This window comes from Eleutherodactylus coqui, chromosome 1 (assembly GCF_035609145.1).
Source record: "Eleutherodactylus coqui strain aEleCoq1 chromosome 1, aEleCoq1.hap1, whole genome shotgun sequence".
In the NCBI taxonomy this organism is placed as follows: Eukaryota; Metazoa; Chordata; class Amphibia; order Anura; family Eleutherodactylidae; genus Eleutherodactylus; species Eleutherodactylus coqui.
The window spans coordinates 481,358,563-481,375,057 of record NC_089837.1 but is presented as its reverse complement, the minus strand read 5'-3'; the positions used below and the strand labels follow the sequence as shown (position 1 = coordinate 481,375,057).

Here is a 16,495-nt window from a genome sequence, read left to right as displayed (position 1 = left end):
AGAGGCAGCCTAACAGGGGAATAGAGCCTCTATGCCCGTCTGTATCACATCTTGTATCCAAAATAGTGGCGGTAAAACAGGATATTTGAGCCTCTATGACCACCTGTATCACATCTTGTATCCACACTAGAAGCGGTACAACAGGGTATTTGAGCCTCCATGCCCCCCATATCATATCTTGCATCCAAGCTAGAGGCAGCCCAACAAGGTACTGGAGCTTCCATGCCCGCCCGTATCACATCTTGTATCCAAACTACAGGTAACCCAACAGGGTAGTACTACAGTCTCCATGCCCGCCCCATATAACATCTTGTATCCAAGCTAGAGGCAGTACTAGAAGGTACTAGAGCCTCCATGCCTGGCCTATCACATCTTTTATCCAAGCTAGAGGCGGTACAACAGGGTACTAGAGCCTCCATGCCCGCCTGTATGACATTTTGTATCCACAATAGTGGTGGTAAAACAGTGTACTTGAGCCTCTATGCCCCCCATATCATATCTTGCATCCAAGCTAGAGGCAGCCCAAGAAGGTACTGGAGCTTCCATGCCCACCTGTATCACACCTTGTATCCAAGCTCGAGGCTGTACAACAGCGTACTAGAGCCTCCATGCCCGCCTGTATCACACCTTGTATCCAAGCTCTAGGCTGTACAACAGTGTACTAGAGCCTCCATGCCTATCTGTATGACATCTTATATCCAAGCTAGAGGTGGTACACCAGGGTGCTAGAGGTGGTACATCAGGGTACTAGAGCCCCATGCCCGCCATTATCACATCTTGCATCCAAGTTAGAAGCGGTACAACAGGGTACTTGAGCCTCTATGCGTCCCCGTATCGCATCTTGTATCCAAGCTAGAAGCAGTACAACAAGGTACTAGAGCCTCCATGCCTGCCCGTATCACATTTTGTATCTAAGCTAGAGGCGGCCCAAAAGGGTATTAGAGCCTCCATACCCATCTGTATGACATCTTGTATCCAAGCTAGAGGCAGTACAACTAGGTACTAGAGCCTCCATGCCTGCCCCATATCACATCTTGTATCCAAGCTAGAGGCAGTACAACAGGGTACTAGAGCGTCCATGCCCACCCGTATCACATCTTGTATCCAAGGTAAAAGCGGTACAACAGGGTACTATAGCCTCCATGCCTGCCTATATAACAACTTGTATCCAAGCTAGAAGTTGTACAACAGAGTACTTGAGCCTCTATGCGTGCCCATATCGCATCTTGTATCCAAGCTAGAAGCAGTACAACAAGGTACTAGAGCCTCCATGCCTGCCCGTATCACATCTTGTATCCAAGCTAGAAGTGGTACAACAGGGTACTAGAGCCTCCATACCAGCCTGTATCATACCTTGTATCCAAGCTACAGGCTGTACAACAGGGTACTAGAGCCTCCATGCCTGCCCGTATCACATCTTGTATCCAAGCTAGAAGCAGTACAACAGGGTACTAGAGCCTCCATGCCCGCCTGTATCACACCTTGTATCCAAGCTAGAGGCTGTACAACAGGATACTAGAGCCTCCATACCTGCCCATATCACATCTTGTATCAAAGCTAGAAGCGGTACAACAGGGTACTAGAGCCTCCATGCCTGCCTGTATGACATTTTGTATCCACAATAGTGGCGGTAAAACAGTGTACTTGAGCCTCTATGCCCCCCATATCATATCTTGCATCCAAGCTAGAGGCAGCCCAACAAGGTACTGGAGCTTCCATGCCCACCTGTATCACATCTTGTATCCAAGCTAGAAGCGGTACAACAGGGTATTTGAGCCTTCATGCCCCCCATATCATATCTTGCATCCAAGCTAGAGGCAGCCTAACAAGGTACTGGAGCTTCCATGTCCACCTGTATCACATCTTGCATCCAAGCTAGAGGAGGTACAACAGGATACTAGAGCCTCCATACCTGCCCATATCACATCTTGTATCCAAGCTAGAAGCGGTACAACAGGGTACTAGAGCATCCATGCCTGCCTGTATCACACCTTGTATCCAAGCTAGAGGCTGTACAACAGGGTACTAGAGCATCCATGCCCCACCCATATCACACCTTGTATTGAAGCTTGAAGCGGTACAACAGGGTACTAGAGCGTCCATGCCCCACCCATATCACATCTTGTATACAAGCTAGAGGCTGTACAACAGGGTACTAGAGCCTCCATGGTCGCCCGGATCACATCTTGTATCCAAGCTAGAGGCGGTACAATATGGTACTAGAGCGTCCATGCCCCACCCATATCACACCTTGTATCGAAGCTAGAGGCGGTACAACAGTACTAAAGCTTCCTTTTAAGGCATCGGTTTTCTGCAATACATTCTCCTTTGGCTCTGATACTGTAATCACTTACTTATATCAATGTTACAATCACACAGAGAAAGTGTCATTAGATTCTGACAACTCCTTCTAGGGGAGGAATTGTTTATGACAAAGAGTGTAGATGGAAACCCCAATTTAAAAAAAAAATTCATTTTACATTTTCTTAAAGGGGTTGTCTCGTGCCGAAACGTTTTTTTTTTTTTTACATAGGCCCCCCGTTCGGCGCAGGACAAACCCAAGGGATGTGTTAAAAAAAACCAAAACATATTACTTACCCGAATGCCCGCTCTGCGACGTCTTCCTTCTTCTTCCTTCACCAAGATGGCCGCCGGGATCTTCACCCACGATGCACCGCGGGTCCTTTCCCATGGTGCACCGTGGGCTCTGTGCGGTCCATTGCCGATTCCAGCCTCCTGATTGGCTGGAATTGGCACACGTGATGGGGCGGAGCTACGCGATGATGCGTAGAAGGGGGCGGGGCCAGAACGCCGCTCGTGCCTGGACCGAGCAGAAGGGGAGAAGACCGCACAGCGCAAGCGCGTCTAAAAAAGCAAGAAGACATCAGAATTAGACGGATCCATGGATACGGGGACGCCAGCAACGGAGCAGGTAAGTGAATAACTTCTGTATGGCTCATATTTAATGCACGATGTACATTACAAAGTGCATTAATATGGCCATACAGAAGTGTATACCCCCACTTGCTGCCGCGGGACAACCCCTTTAAGGCTCAAATTTGTGTCATGATGCTGCTGCTCAGGACTAATTTGTAAGGGGAATTAGTCAGCACTTTTTCACACATTAATCCGCCTACACCATTTAAACACTGATGACAGGTGTTTTCCAAAAGTTATTTTGTTATCCACCCTGTGCCAAGCATACCTGCAATCTGAAGACTTTTAATTTTCCCACACCACATACAAATATCGAGCGAATGGTCTGGTGGGCCCGACCGTCTCTAGAACCCTGGGTCACTCCCACAACACTTCTGATCTTCTGGCCTGAAGAGGTATAGGGGCGAGAACATCATTCTCCCACTATATAAGGCACTTGTCAGGCCTCACATGGAATGCTGTGTACAGTTCTGCACACCGGAGCTCAGGAAAGACGTTGCAGTGCTTGAGGGGGTCCAAAGAAGGGCAACTAAATTAATAAATAGATTGGGAGGACTGGAATACCCAGACAGGCTATCAAAATTAGGATTATTCACCCTGGAAAGAAGACGGCTAAGGGGCGATCAAATAACTATGTCTAAATATATGAAAGGACAATACAAGGATTTCTCCCATGATCTGTTTATACCCAGGACAGCGACGGTAACAAGAGGGCATTCGCTACATCTAGAATTCTAGAGGAACGAAGGTTTCATCACCAACACAGTAGGGGATTCTTTACTGTAAGAGCAGAGAGACTGTGGACTTGAGGACGTGGTGATGGCAAAATCGGTAGAGGAGTTTAAGAGGGGACTAGATGTCTTTTTAGAGCGCTATGATATTACAGTATATAGATATTAAATAACCAGCGGGGTTGTTGATCCGGGTCTTGGAGTCAGGTAGGAACTGTCAAACATTGATCCAGGGATTATTCTGACGGCCATTATGGCGTTAGGAAGGAAATTTTCCCCCCACAATGGGATGAATTGGCATCTGCCTCATTGTTTTTTTTTTTGCCTTCCTCTGGATCAACAAGGGAGGGGAGAGGTGGAAACAGGATGAACTGGATGGACGTTGTCTTCTTTTAGCCTCAACGACTATGTTACTATGTAGAGTCAGTACTGTTACTGTTCAAAACCCACCATACCAAGATTAACACTACCAATAATACCGCTATAAAGGGCCAAACATGATCACATATTACCATCACAGAGAGGTTAATACTAACATACTGACACTGAATAAAGATAAATATTACCAATAATAACACTACACGAAGGCCGGATTATACCCCAGATCATGACCACATAATACCGCACAGTGATGCTAAAGAACCCACTATAAAAAGACTGTTATTACCGTCATACGGTGACCTTACAGCGATACACACGGTGGTCCAAAGGTGTGGAAACCGTTGAACAAATGGAAAATGGTGGTTGGGAACACCATCTGGTTTGTGGCATGTTGATAAAGGGCAAATCTGAGAGGGGTGGTGTCCAACATAGCAACCATTTTAAAAAGCCGCCATCTTGGAACCCAGTCGATATTTTCAAATGGGAAGTGGGGCATGTGACATATGTATCCAATAGGGAATTTGATGAGGAATTAAATTATTTGCTTAAATGACGTACCTTTAATCCTGCCAAAGCTATTATCAATTTTCTCTTTGTTACAGACACATATATGGCTGTGACATTAAGGCCTCATGTCCACGGAGAAAATCAGGCCCGCCGCGGATTCTTCATGTAGAATCCGTAGCGGGTCCCTCCTGCCCCGCGGACATGAGGCCTAAAAATCAGAATAAACTCACCTGCTCCGGACGATGCGGATCTTCCTTCCTTCGCGGCCGGATCTTCTTTCTTCGGCCTGGTGGATGTGCTCGTCACGCCGGCAGCATGCCGCGTGCATGCGCCGGGCACATCCGCCGGGCCGAAGAAAGAAGATCCGGCTGCGAAGGACGGAAGGAAGATCCGCATCGTCCGGAGCAGGTGAGTTTAATTCTGGTACGGGTCTCCCGCGGATCCAGACGACTTCCATAGGCTTCAATAGAAGCCTGCAGGAGCCGTCCCCGCGGGAGACCCGCACGAAAATGGAGCATGTCCATTTTTTTTCCCGCACGCGGATCCGCGCCTGATGGGAAAAATGACATCCGCAGGTATTTAACTACCTGCGGGTGTCCAATGCATCCCTATGGGGCGCGGATCCGCGTGCAGGAGAAACGCTGCAGATTTTAAATAATTTCCCTGTGGACATGAGGCCTAAGGGGTCATTCATATGACCGTGATTTCGGCCCGTATTACAGCCGCGTGACATGCAGTTAATGGAGTCAATGAAAGTAAATAGACTTTCATTGATCTGTTCACATTAACATGTAAACACTGCGTGTATGTATGTGGGAGAAATAGATCGCGGCATGCTCTATTTCTCTGCGTACCACACATCGTGAGCCCTATACTTTTATATGGGCAGCGTATGTAAAGGGGTCCATAGGTAATATATTGTTTATGGGCAGCGATTCATACACAACCCCGCTATGAAACAGAGCCTGAGGCTGCATTCCCACGAATGTATATCGGCTCGGTTTTCACGCCCAGCCGATATACGTCGTCCTCATCTGCAGGAGGGGGGGGGGATGGAAGAGCCAGGAGCAGGAACTGAGCTCCCGCCCCCTCTCTGCCTCCTCTCCATCCCTTCTGCACTATTTGCAATGAAAGGATGCGTGATGGGGCGGGGCTAAATTACGTGAATTAGCCCCGCCCCTGTCCCACCTCTCTTCATTGCAAATAGTGCAGAGGGGCGGAGAGGAGGCAGAGAGGGGGCGGGAGCTCTGTTCCTGCTCCTGGCTCTTCCAGGCCCCCCCCCCTGCAGAGAGAGCCGACGTATATCGGCTCGACGTGAAAACCGAGCTGATATACGTTCGTGGGAATGCAGCCCCCGATATATGTTTTGAGTCTGTCCAATTTTTTGATTTTAAGTATAAATTAATAAAAGTTAGTACATTTTAATTTCTTTTTCGGTGACTAGAATAAGTTCAATACATGCTTTTCTGTGCAGGAAATCGAGCGTGCTGCGGATTTTTTGCACGACCGAAAAGCGTGATCAAAATACTCTTATGCCAACGGACCCATTGAAATCAATGGAATCTATTCGCTGCGGATTGCACTGCACATTTTTTGCGTGTAATACGCTCGTTTGAAGCCCGCAGTACGCAGAGAATAGAACCCATTGATGTTCGTTAACATTTCCGTATTTTGGCACGCGCATTTCAGACACGCAAAAAAATAATAATAGAGAATGCTTTTTTTCTGTAAATTTGCGTACTAAAGGTCCCCACAGAAGTCAAAAGGGGGTGCGCAAATGTGTGCGCAATACTAGGGACATGCGTGAAACACTGTACAATTACACTGAAAAACGAACACATCCGGAGCGCGTTGGACAAATTAGCCATTGCAATCGGTGTTTCTATCCCGAGCGCCAAAAAACATGACCTGTGGGCAGAAAAAGTGCAATAGAATACATCGACATTCGCGCAAGGAAAGCATTGTTAAAGCGCAAATACGTTGCACAAAGACGTGCGCCATTGCTCATGCGCTCATGTTAGGCCGGCCTAGATGGACCATGTGGCCATTGATCATGCGCTCATGTTAGGCCGGCCTAGATGGACCATGTGGCCATTGCTCATGCGCTCATGTTAGGCCGGCCTAGATGGACCGTGTGGTCATTGCTCATGCGCTCATGTTAGGCCGGCCTAGATGGACCGTGTGGTCATTGCTCATGCGCTCATGTTAGGCCGGCCTAGATGGACCATGTGGCCATTGCTCATGCGCTCATGTTAGGCCGGCCTAGATGGACCGTGTGGTCATTGCTCATGCGCTCATGTTAGGCCGGCCTAGATGGACCGTGTGGTCATTGCTCATGCGCTCATGTTAGGCCGACCTAGATGGACCGTGTGGTCTTTATTTCTGCCATCAGTTCTCTATGTAACATGGAGTTTGTATGTTCTCTCCATGTTCGGTGTAGATTATGACTCCGTAGAGGCCACGGACCCCGTACTGCGCTGCAGAATATGGTGCTGCTATATGAGCAAGCGGAATAAATGTCAAGAATGACCAAAAACCAAGATTGCAGCCTTTATATTTTAGCTTTTCTGTATTAACCCCTTCCTGACACGTGACCTACAAAGTACACAGAGCGGCAGTTTAATAGGCGCCAAAACCTCACACCTCACCGCGCAGGCGCAGTGGAGCTCCTCTCACACCAGCGTTATCAGGTCGTGACCATGTTTGGAGTTGCGAGGAGGATGAGACCTGTACAGCTGCACGGCCTTGATAAGCCGCTCTCCTCAGCAGCTTACAACCCAGCACCACGTAAAACTCAGCCGCTTCCGGCCGCCGCTGCACTCAGCTCTGGACGTGACGCTTTCTTTCGAATGTTCGAAGGAACCAATCGTGGAGCACCCCCGCCCATCCCTGCCCAGTGCGACCGCCCGCGTGACGTCACTCTATCAAAGTCGTTATAAGGTCCCGTCCAGAGCACATTCCAGGGCAGTTCTTACCGAGACTCCTAACTGTCGGTCGGTGAGAATCCGGACTCTTTGGCCGCTCGAGCTTTTTTTGTCTTTGTGGACGTCCTTACTGAGCAATCATGGTAAGTGATGTGCGGGCGGCGCTCCCGTGGCGCTTCTGTGAGCGGGAAGTGCCCCTCCCGACTCCCCGCGCTCTGCCGGCGCCGGCCGTTATTCCGGATGGAACGTTCAGTAGAATGTGATGTATCTCTTTTTGTTTTTTTTTAACCCTTTCTTCCTTCGCCGCGCAGGTTTTAGTGCGGTATTAACCCCTGCGGGTCCAGGAGGTTCTAGGACAATCGGATAGAGCGCTGCTGCGCACGTGTTGTCACATGGTGTGCGCCTCCCTCCTTATCTCCAGCTCTGCAGGGTGACTCATGTTGGGTGCCATTTTTTTTTTATGCCGCTCTGGACTACTTCTGCAACTCCTGTGGATGTTGGTTGGTGATGTGCCTCTCCCATCACCACAGCAGCACAGTGCCCGCTCATCTGCGTCACTTGTACCAGGGCGATGTGCCATGCTGTCCAAAAAAAATCGGATGGGATCACATCTGCCTAGGCTTCTATAAAAGTGGAAGCTATGATGCCAGTGTGAACGTTAACTTAAAGGGGCTATTTTACTTTTTTTTTTTACATAGGTTTTGGCTCTATGTGCCCAAACTGTATAACCTCCCCTCTGCATTTGGCGGTGATGTGTTTTTTTTTGTTTTTTTTTATAGAGGCTGCTAACATCCCCTCTCAAAGTTTGAGGGTCATTGTTGAGCCTTCTGATGGCTGTAATAACTATGTGGGTTAACCATGTGACTGCTGTAACCTGATGTGAACAGAACAGGGTGGCAGTTTTTTTTAACAATGTCCTCCCCACACTCAACACTGCTGCCCATGTTTATTTGGAAACCCCCTTTAACTGTCTGGGTTTCTCATTATTGATCTGTTGGGATAATCAATGACTAATGGTTGAGGTCCTTTATTGCCAGGCCTGTGGACAGTGCCAGAAGTACATGGTGATGTCAGGATTGCAGTGGCCTGCTCTGGTACTACAGGCACAGCTACACTGGAAGCTGTTCCTGTAATCCAACTGGGTTGCTGCAGTGGTGCCAGTGCTGTTTGCACTGGTTCTGGGCCTGGGGGGGTCAGAGGTAGACCCCCCCCCCCCCCCCACTGGTCAACTACTAATGACTTATCCAGAGGATTGTAAAAGCCCTGGAGACCCCTCCTTTAACTATGTTATGTGAACTTTTGGGGATCTGAACTCGTGTCGTATCTGGGGACCAACCTACACTGTCTGCTCACCAGCATGAGGCATCACGTTATGTACTTGGGATCTTATTTTAAAGCTTTCGGCACTTTAAAGGTAACCTGTCCTAACATTTGAGCCCCATAAACTGTTGTCCTCAAACGTGAGGGGAAAGGGAGCCTGGTGAGCTTATGGGGCTCAAGTGACAATGGGTAACCAGGATACAAACTAAAATGGCATTAGTCACTGAGTGGGTGGCAGGGAAGCTTGTGGAAAACTGTCAGACTGTGTGCTGTACAGGAGTTATTCCCTATAAGCGGATTACAGGATGAGTAGAGGCTCCTCTCCTCTTGGCCTTAATTGGGATCAAAAGCCAACTGCATTACTTTCCAGCATGGCAGACATGTATCTTGTATACCGATGCTAGTCTTGTTTAGTGGTCTTTTAACTACCCCACAAGTCTAACTGGTGTGATGCCAGCTCAGAAGAATGTGAAGAAGTTGGGTATAACTTCCCATTGTAAGGCGTGTGCTGGAGGATGAAGTCACTGCTTCCCGCTACTTGTCCATGACTCATGATTTGCTCACTGAAGATGTCGCCCGGCAGCACTTCCGGGGTCACTACTGGAGCATTTACAGTGCGAATGGGATCCACCCATGTTATATAACTGATCAGAAGATGGCAGTCATCTGATGTGCCTTCTGTACCGCGTGGCCTGTTGGTCTCTGGGCTATGGAGAAGCTTTTATGTCTTGTAGACAATAGGTTTTATGGCTTTCCCTACTTAATAGGGCATGTTACCTCCTGCAGCATAGCTTATTCTTTAATAGCAGTGAACATTATGCACATTATTTTTTATAGCTTATATATATTTTTTTCCCCTCGGCCCACTGCCTGTATGTTTCCACATTAAATTGGGGCTAAAACAGGTTGCATTGATTCAGTTTTTTTGTAGGAGCGCTTCCTAATGTGTTACACCCAGTTTTACACTCTAGTAAGGGCCCATTCACTTGGATGCATTTACTATGTGTGCTGTCTGTATTTAATGGACAGCACACAAACCCATTATAGTCGATTAGGTTATTCACATGGACTGATGGTGAGGAAGAAAATCAGGGTTTCCTATTCTGGTCCAGCTGCAATGCCCCCTACCTGTGAGTATTGGACAGCGCACACATGGGGTGCTGGCCAATGCAGACTGCATCCAAGAATCTAGAGTACAACTTGCAATAGCTCTGTGTGGAAGGGGCTCTGCTGCTAGTGAAGATATACACTGGCTTTATTTACTAAACACCTTTAGAAAATATGTAAGATGATGGCCAGATGCAGGTAAGGTGTGTAGCTGGAATATTGGTGTTTATATACAGAACAGGAAATACAATAATTAAATGGAAACATTGTTTCTGGCTTTAGGCTCTCAGATTTCCATCCTTATTAGAGTTTTTTCTATGCACTGTAGCTTTGTTCGTGTTTAGCAGTTACTCAGGAGGTCATTTAAGGGCATGGCCCCCCTTGACCTTGCTCTAGAGGAGCATGAAGCCAAAATGCTGCCATCCTGGTTTGCCACAATCCATTTCACTTTTGGTTGCTTTATGTAGTAATTTAGTCTCAGTACTTTATATACGGCTTGTGTGATATTGACATTTTTGTCTTCTCCACAATAGATGTACCTGTAGAGGGCCAGTTTGTGGCCTATAGTGCAGCCTGTTAGTTGCTCTCTTAAATATGGAGAAGCTTTTGTGTTGCAACTGTAGACCCTTAATGGGTTTTATGGCTTTCCCTACTTAGCAGGTCATGTTACCTCCTGCAGCATAGCTTATTCTTTAATGGCAGTGAACACGATGCACATTTCTCCTCCTCCTGTTCCATTGCATCGTTGTTTCCACATTAAATTAGGACTAAAACAGGTTGCGTTACTAGGATTCAGGTTTCCATAGAAACAGTTGTAGGAGCAATAAAGATGATCTAAGGCTTTTAGATGGGATGGTTCTCAGGCCGATGTAAATGCATGTTGATCAGTAATCATCATACAGGCTGAGAATTGCTACTCTGAGGACCAACTATGATCAGTGGGATGTTCCCTGGCATAGTCTGGCTGTGCAGCTCTCCATTCACATAGCTGATGAGAAAATCAACAGTTGGCTGATTAACCCACATTCACTTGTTAATCAGCTGATCGTTGGCTCTTTTACACAGCTCAGTTGTCAGACGGATGAATGTTCGTATCTGAGTGTCAGCCTGCAATCTTAGTTCTACCTTTGCAAGATTTAGGTTGCGTGGTACTAAAGGAGTCCAGTTACTGGGAAATACCCCCTTATACCACCAACTGTGCTAAAATAACAGTAGCTGTACTTGCCAGTCCTACGCTGCCACAAAGAAGCATTGTAGCCCCACCGGTGTTGAAGATGTCACTGGTTGTCATGTGATCACTGTAACCTATCGGAATTCCTGGCATCATGGTGCCAGGATGTGAGCGCTGATGCCAGGAAAACCGTATGTTGCTGCAGCTTCTGGTGCCAATTGCATGAAGTGGCTGCTGTGCCCCTGTCACTGCATGGCATATAAAGCACAGTGCTGTACACTTCAGAGTGGCTGTACCTGATGTTGTGGCTCAGTCCCCTTCACTTGAATGGGACAGAATTGCTCTTAAAAGGATGTGACCGCTGATGGTGGCATCCCAAGGCCTGAGCACTGCAGTGGACAAGTGCAATCTGAGCATCAGACCCCCACTGATCTGATATTGATGCCCTGCCCTTAGGGCAGGTCATCAATGTTTGAGTCCTGGAAAACCCCTTTAACACCACCTTATGTTTTCAACTGATGACTTGACCTCTGGACAGGCATTAATAGTTAAATGAGTCTGCCACTTGGGACCCCCATCAACCAGCTGATCGCGTAGCTCTGAGCCTGATCTTGTCAGTGGAGGAAATGGGAGTGCTGGCTTCATTCCCACTGAAATCGGTGGGAGTGCCATGCTGCTATTACACTTCCTACAGAGGATGTCCATAGCATTAAGTGCTATAGCACTGCTTCAGCTAATTTCAATGGGAGTGGAGACGGCACTCCCACTTAGTGCCCTGTCTGCTAATGACTAAGCTGGATGAAAGGGGGTTCCTGAGCTGTGCAAGCATGTCCTTCAACTTCTGATCTACTTTCTAACTAGGTCATTAGTTGAAAACAGAAATCCACATGGAAAGACTTGTCAGAATGTCTTTAAAACTTAACCTTTTATTAAACACAAAAAAAATCGGGGATCTGGGTTGCCAATTTCAGGACGGATACTCTGGGTAGTATGACACACCCGGGCAACTACACGGCACCCTTATCTTTCCTCCTTAATTGCAATGGTCCATCTTAAACATCTCATATGACAAGGGGCATATTTTTTCATGTGGATTTTTGTACTTGAACCTGCTCTGATCCTTGATTGCCTCTAGGAATCGTGTTCTATCATGATAGGTCCAGGCTGTTTTCAACAGATAATCTAACTTTTGAAAGGCCTCAGTATATTTGTGTTAACTTCTTATTTTGGGCCTGGCTTCCTGTTTTATATGGTTGAGAAACAATGGTTGTACAATGCAAAACTGCCAAGTGATAAGATGTCCCAAAGAGAACAAGTTTTTAGTTTTGCACAAAGCAGAAAGATTTAGAAAAGTTAAAAAAAAAAAACTTTCCCATAGCAACCAAACCACTTTACACTCTCAAAAGTAGAATACAAAATGAATCGGACTGGTTGCTATGGCTGGAAAGCCTCTGGGTGGCTCTCATAGGCTTGCCTTGGAGGGAGATGTCCTATATTGGCACTACATATGCCAATGCTGTTTGCCGCACACTTCCAGTTCATATTGAGGGTAGTCGTGGCCGGTGAGCTCCCTACATAACCGTCATGTAGACATGTGCGCTAGCGGCTTCACTATAGTGCGGTTAATCCTGCTGCTGACGGTCTGGCATTCCTTAGTGAGTCAGTGAAGAGAAACTTGCTGGTTTCAGCTGGTTTTTTAGAGTAGAACAAAAATTAGTATGTGAAGCATATGATTAAGCTTCGTGGAGCAGAACAATGGGGACAGGCTAACTTGGGAGTGCCAGGGACACTGGGGCAGAACATTCATCAATCGGGCTTTGTGCAGAGTGCTGGGCGCTGCTGCGGGTGGCTGCAAAACACATTTTGGAGGTAGAACTTCTATAGTCACATCAATAGTATGATGAAGGGCAAGTAATGGATGAGATGGATCTCCTCTGATATAGAGAAGTGATGGATAGAGCAAGCAAAAAACAAACCACTTTCAGGCTTTAATCACTATAGATTTTAAAGGGTACCAGTTGGCACTAGGCAAGATTAAGCTGCCACCGGAGTGCTATCATGTTTTATTCTACATATGTCTTTGCCCAAAATTGATTTTGGGCTGATTCTTGTACTCATCACCCTTTATGTAAATTCCAGCTTTTCAGTCTTGGTGCCAACCTTCCCCGGCTCCTAATGGCACTTATAGTGCTGAAATCCTGTGCAGCCCACATCTTGTACAAGTGTGGTTTAATATCTGCTTCATCTTGTGCCAGTACATGTAGAGAGCAATTTGCATGGCACAAGTGTCGTGCCAAGCTGACAAGTGTGGAGCTTGGCATGACTAGGACTTGGGGAGCTTTTGATCCCACCCAATTGACTTAAGAGCATGTAAATTCCAAGTCTGAACTCTTGGTGCCATGTAAGATTTTACTATAATGCCTACTTAAGTTTGGGCAGACACTTGTACTGCACAGAACATGGTTGACACTATGAAGGGAACCTGTTGGCAGCATTTTCACTCTTATAGGCTGACAGATATAATTTGGAGAATTTCAGGTATTTGCACATTAAAGTAAAACTGGATTTAGCAGAAGGTGCCTTGATTGTAGCAGGTGAACACATGGGTGTTTTCAGGGAACTTTTGGCAGATATAACAAGTTACCAATTAGTATTCTGCTGCACGGACTTCACCAACCTGCTGCGATACAATCTCTTGTCTGCATCGTCCATGGTCTATGGCTCTGCACGTGCTAACAGGCTGTTGATGCAATGCGGAGCAGGCTTCTGCAGGGCTTGGGGTCATGTGAAGTCATTACTTGTCTCGAACATTAAACAAGCCGGAAGTATTGCGTGCCTACAGGTCCTCTTACACAAGCTGACTATTGTTTGAGCAAGCAAATGACTTCATCGCTATTGTGTTCGCTCTTGTGTGGCTGGTTTAGACAGGTAGATACATTGGCTCGTTCAGTCGTTCACATTCGCTGTGTAAGTGAATGAGAAGGACTGAATGAACGTGGTTTAAACCCAATAAGTGAATGAGCCACCTATTTTGCATGAATATCTAATGATGACTAAATGGGCTCAATGGGAATTCCAAGTTGAGTTCTATGTAGCTATGCATTACTAAGGGTGGAATCTGATTTGGCTTTATTGCAGTAGACTATATAAACTTATTCTATTCTTTTTCGTTCCAGCGTGAGTGCATCTCCATCCACGTTGGTCAGGCCGGTGTGCAGATTGGTAATGCCTGCTGGGAACTCTACTGCCTGGAACATGGCATCCAGCCTGATGGGCAGATGCCCAGTGACAAGACCATCGGAGGAGGAGATGATTCCTTCAACACTTTCTTCAGCGAGACCGGAGCTGGCAAACATGTCCCCAGAGCGGTGTTTGTAGACCTGGAGCCTACAGTTATTGGTAAGTTATCCTACAAAGTGTGGCCCAAACTTATATAGTTTGAGTTGCCTTGTCATGACCAGTTTAGTGGGTAGCTCTAGAAGTATAGTTACACTTGGGGTACTTTTACATGGACTATTGTCAGACATCGTTTCCAACAGTTGCTCCTGTGACTTTTACACAGGAGCGATAATTTTCTTGTGAATGGAGACAGAACATGCTGGAGATCCCTTCTGGCTGCCTGCTTCAATTCAGTGAACAGGCAATTCACTGATCACCTGCCTGTTCATTCTGAGCAAGAAGTTACTCACTAGTGGCTTCACTTCAACTGAGTTTTTTTTTTTTTTTTGTTTTTTTATTTTATACACATTACTGTCTGGTCCTGCATTTATACATGAGACAGCTATTGCTTAAAGCTGCTTGGCCAATAGTTGGCTCATGTAAAGGAATCCTTACTTGGTGCTTATTGAACCAAACACTTAAGAATGGCTATTTTGTATCTACAGATGAGGTCCGCTCTGGTACATATCGCCAATTGTTCCACCCAGAACAACTTATTACTGGAAAAGAAGATGCTGCCAACAACTATGCCCGTGGTCACTATACTATTGGCAAGGAAATAATTGATCTGGTCCTTGACAGAATCCGTAAACTGGTAAGAAACTTAATTTTGAGGATGCAGTTAAATGACAAGATAACACTTCAAAAAAATTTCTTCTAATCTGATTATCCCTTCCCACAGGCTGACCAGTGCACAGGTCTTCAAGGTTTCCTGGTCTTCCACAGCTTCGGCGGTGGCACTGGTTCTGGCTTCACCTCTCTACTGATGGAACGTCTCTCCGTTGACTACGGGAAGAAGTCCAAGCTGGAGTTTGCCATCTACCCAGCTCCCCAAGTGTCCACTGCTGTTGTTGAGCCCTACAACTCCATCCTTACCACTCACACCACCCTTGAGCACTCCGACTGTGCTTTCATGGTAGACAATGAGGCCATCTATGACATCTGCCGTAGAAATCTAGATATTGAACGCCCAACTTACACCAACTTGAATCGCCTTATTAGTCAGATAGTGTCCTCCATTACAGCTTCTCTTAGATTTGATGGAGCTTTGAATGTAGATCTGACAGAGTTCCAGACTAACTTGGTGCCCTATCCTCGTATCCACTTCCCTCTTGCCACCTATGCCCCAGTCATCTCGGCAGAGAAAGCTTACCATGAGCAGCTGACTGTAGCAGATATAACCAATGCTTGCTTTGAGCCAGCCAACCAGATGGTGAAATGTGACCCACGTCACGGTAAATACATGGCTTGCTGCCTGTTGTACCGTGGTGATGTGGTGCCCAAAGATGTTAATGCAGCTATTGCCACCATCAAGACCAAGCGTACCATCCAGTTTGTAGACTGGTGTCCAACTGGTTTTAAGGTTGGTATTAACTATCAGCCACCAACTGTGGTTCCTGGTGGGGATTTGGCCAAGGTACAGCGTGCGGTGTGTATGCTGAGCAACACCACTGCTATTGCAGAGGCTTGGGCTAGGCTGGACCATAAGTTTGACCTTATGTATGCCAAGCGTGCCTTCGTGCACTGGTATGTAGGTGAGGGTATGGAGGAGGGAGAGTTCTCTGAGGCCCGGGAGGACATGGCTGCCCTAGAGAAGGATTATGAGGAAGTTGGGGCAGATAGTGCTGAAGCAGAGGATGAAGGCGAAGAGTATTAAAGATTTTGAAATGTGCCTTTTTTTTGCTGAAGCTAAAGATTTCCATCTTGTATGTTTTTTAAAATAAAGTGCCATTAAAATGATTCCTAATTGAAGGCTGTTGAATCTGAAGCTGCAAAAACTTATGAAAGAAGCTGCTAAAAAAAAACAAACTTAGTTTCTGCTGCATGTTTACTACACTAACATCTGTGTGATGACTTAATGTGCATTTTGAGAAAGCATTGCTTTAGCATTCGGAAGTCCTATGTTGTAACGTTTGCAGTTCATGACCAAACTTTAACATTGAATAAATGGTGTTTAGTGTTTGACGCTACTTAAACTG

General features: G+C 46.5%; 1 protein-coding gene across 1 annotated transcript; it reads left to right on the top strand.

Annotated features, from left to right (window-relative positions):
* Positions 1–7,463: 7,463 nt before the first annotated feature.
* LOC136587119 (tubulin alpha chain) lies at positions 7,464–16,256 on the top strand. The gene is made up of 4 exons (XM_066585615.1): positions 7,464–7,623; positions 14,255–14,477; positions 14,963–15,111; positions 15,199–16,256. Exons 1-4 carry the CDS (start codon positions 7,621–7,623, stop codon positions 16,171–16,173), a joined length of 1,350 nt encoding a protein of 449 aa, XP_066441712.1. The 5' UTR covers positions 7,464–7,620; the 3' UTR covers positions 16,174–16,256.
* The last annotated feature ends 239 nt before the right edge of the window (positions 16,257–16,495 follow it).

Coding starts and splice junctions, on each gene's coding strand:
- LOC136587119 (XM_066585615.1), top strand. Junction 14,478..14,962: donor CCTGGAGCCTACAGTTATTG/GTAAGTTATCCT, acceptor TTGTATCTACAG/ATGAGGTCCGCTCTGGTACA. Junction 15,112..15,198: donor TTGACAGAATCCGTAAACTG/GTAAGAAACTTA, acceptor CCCTTCCCACAG/GCTGACCAGTGCACAGGTCT.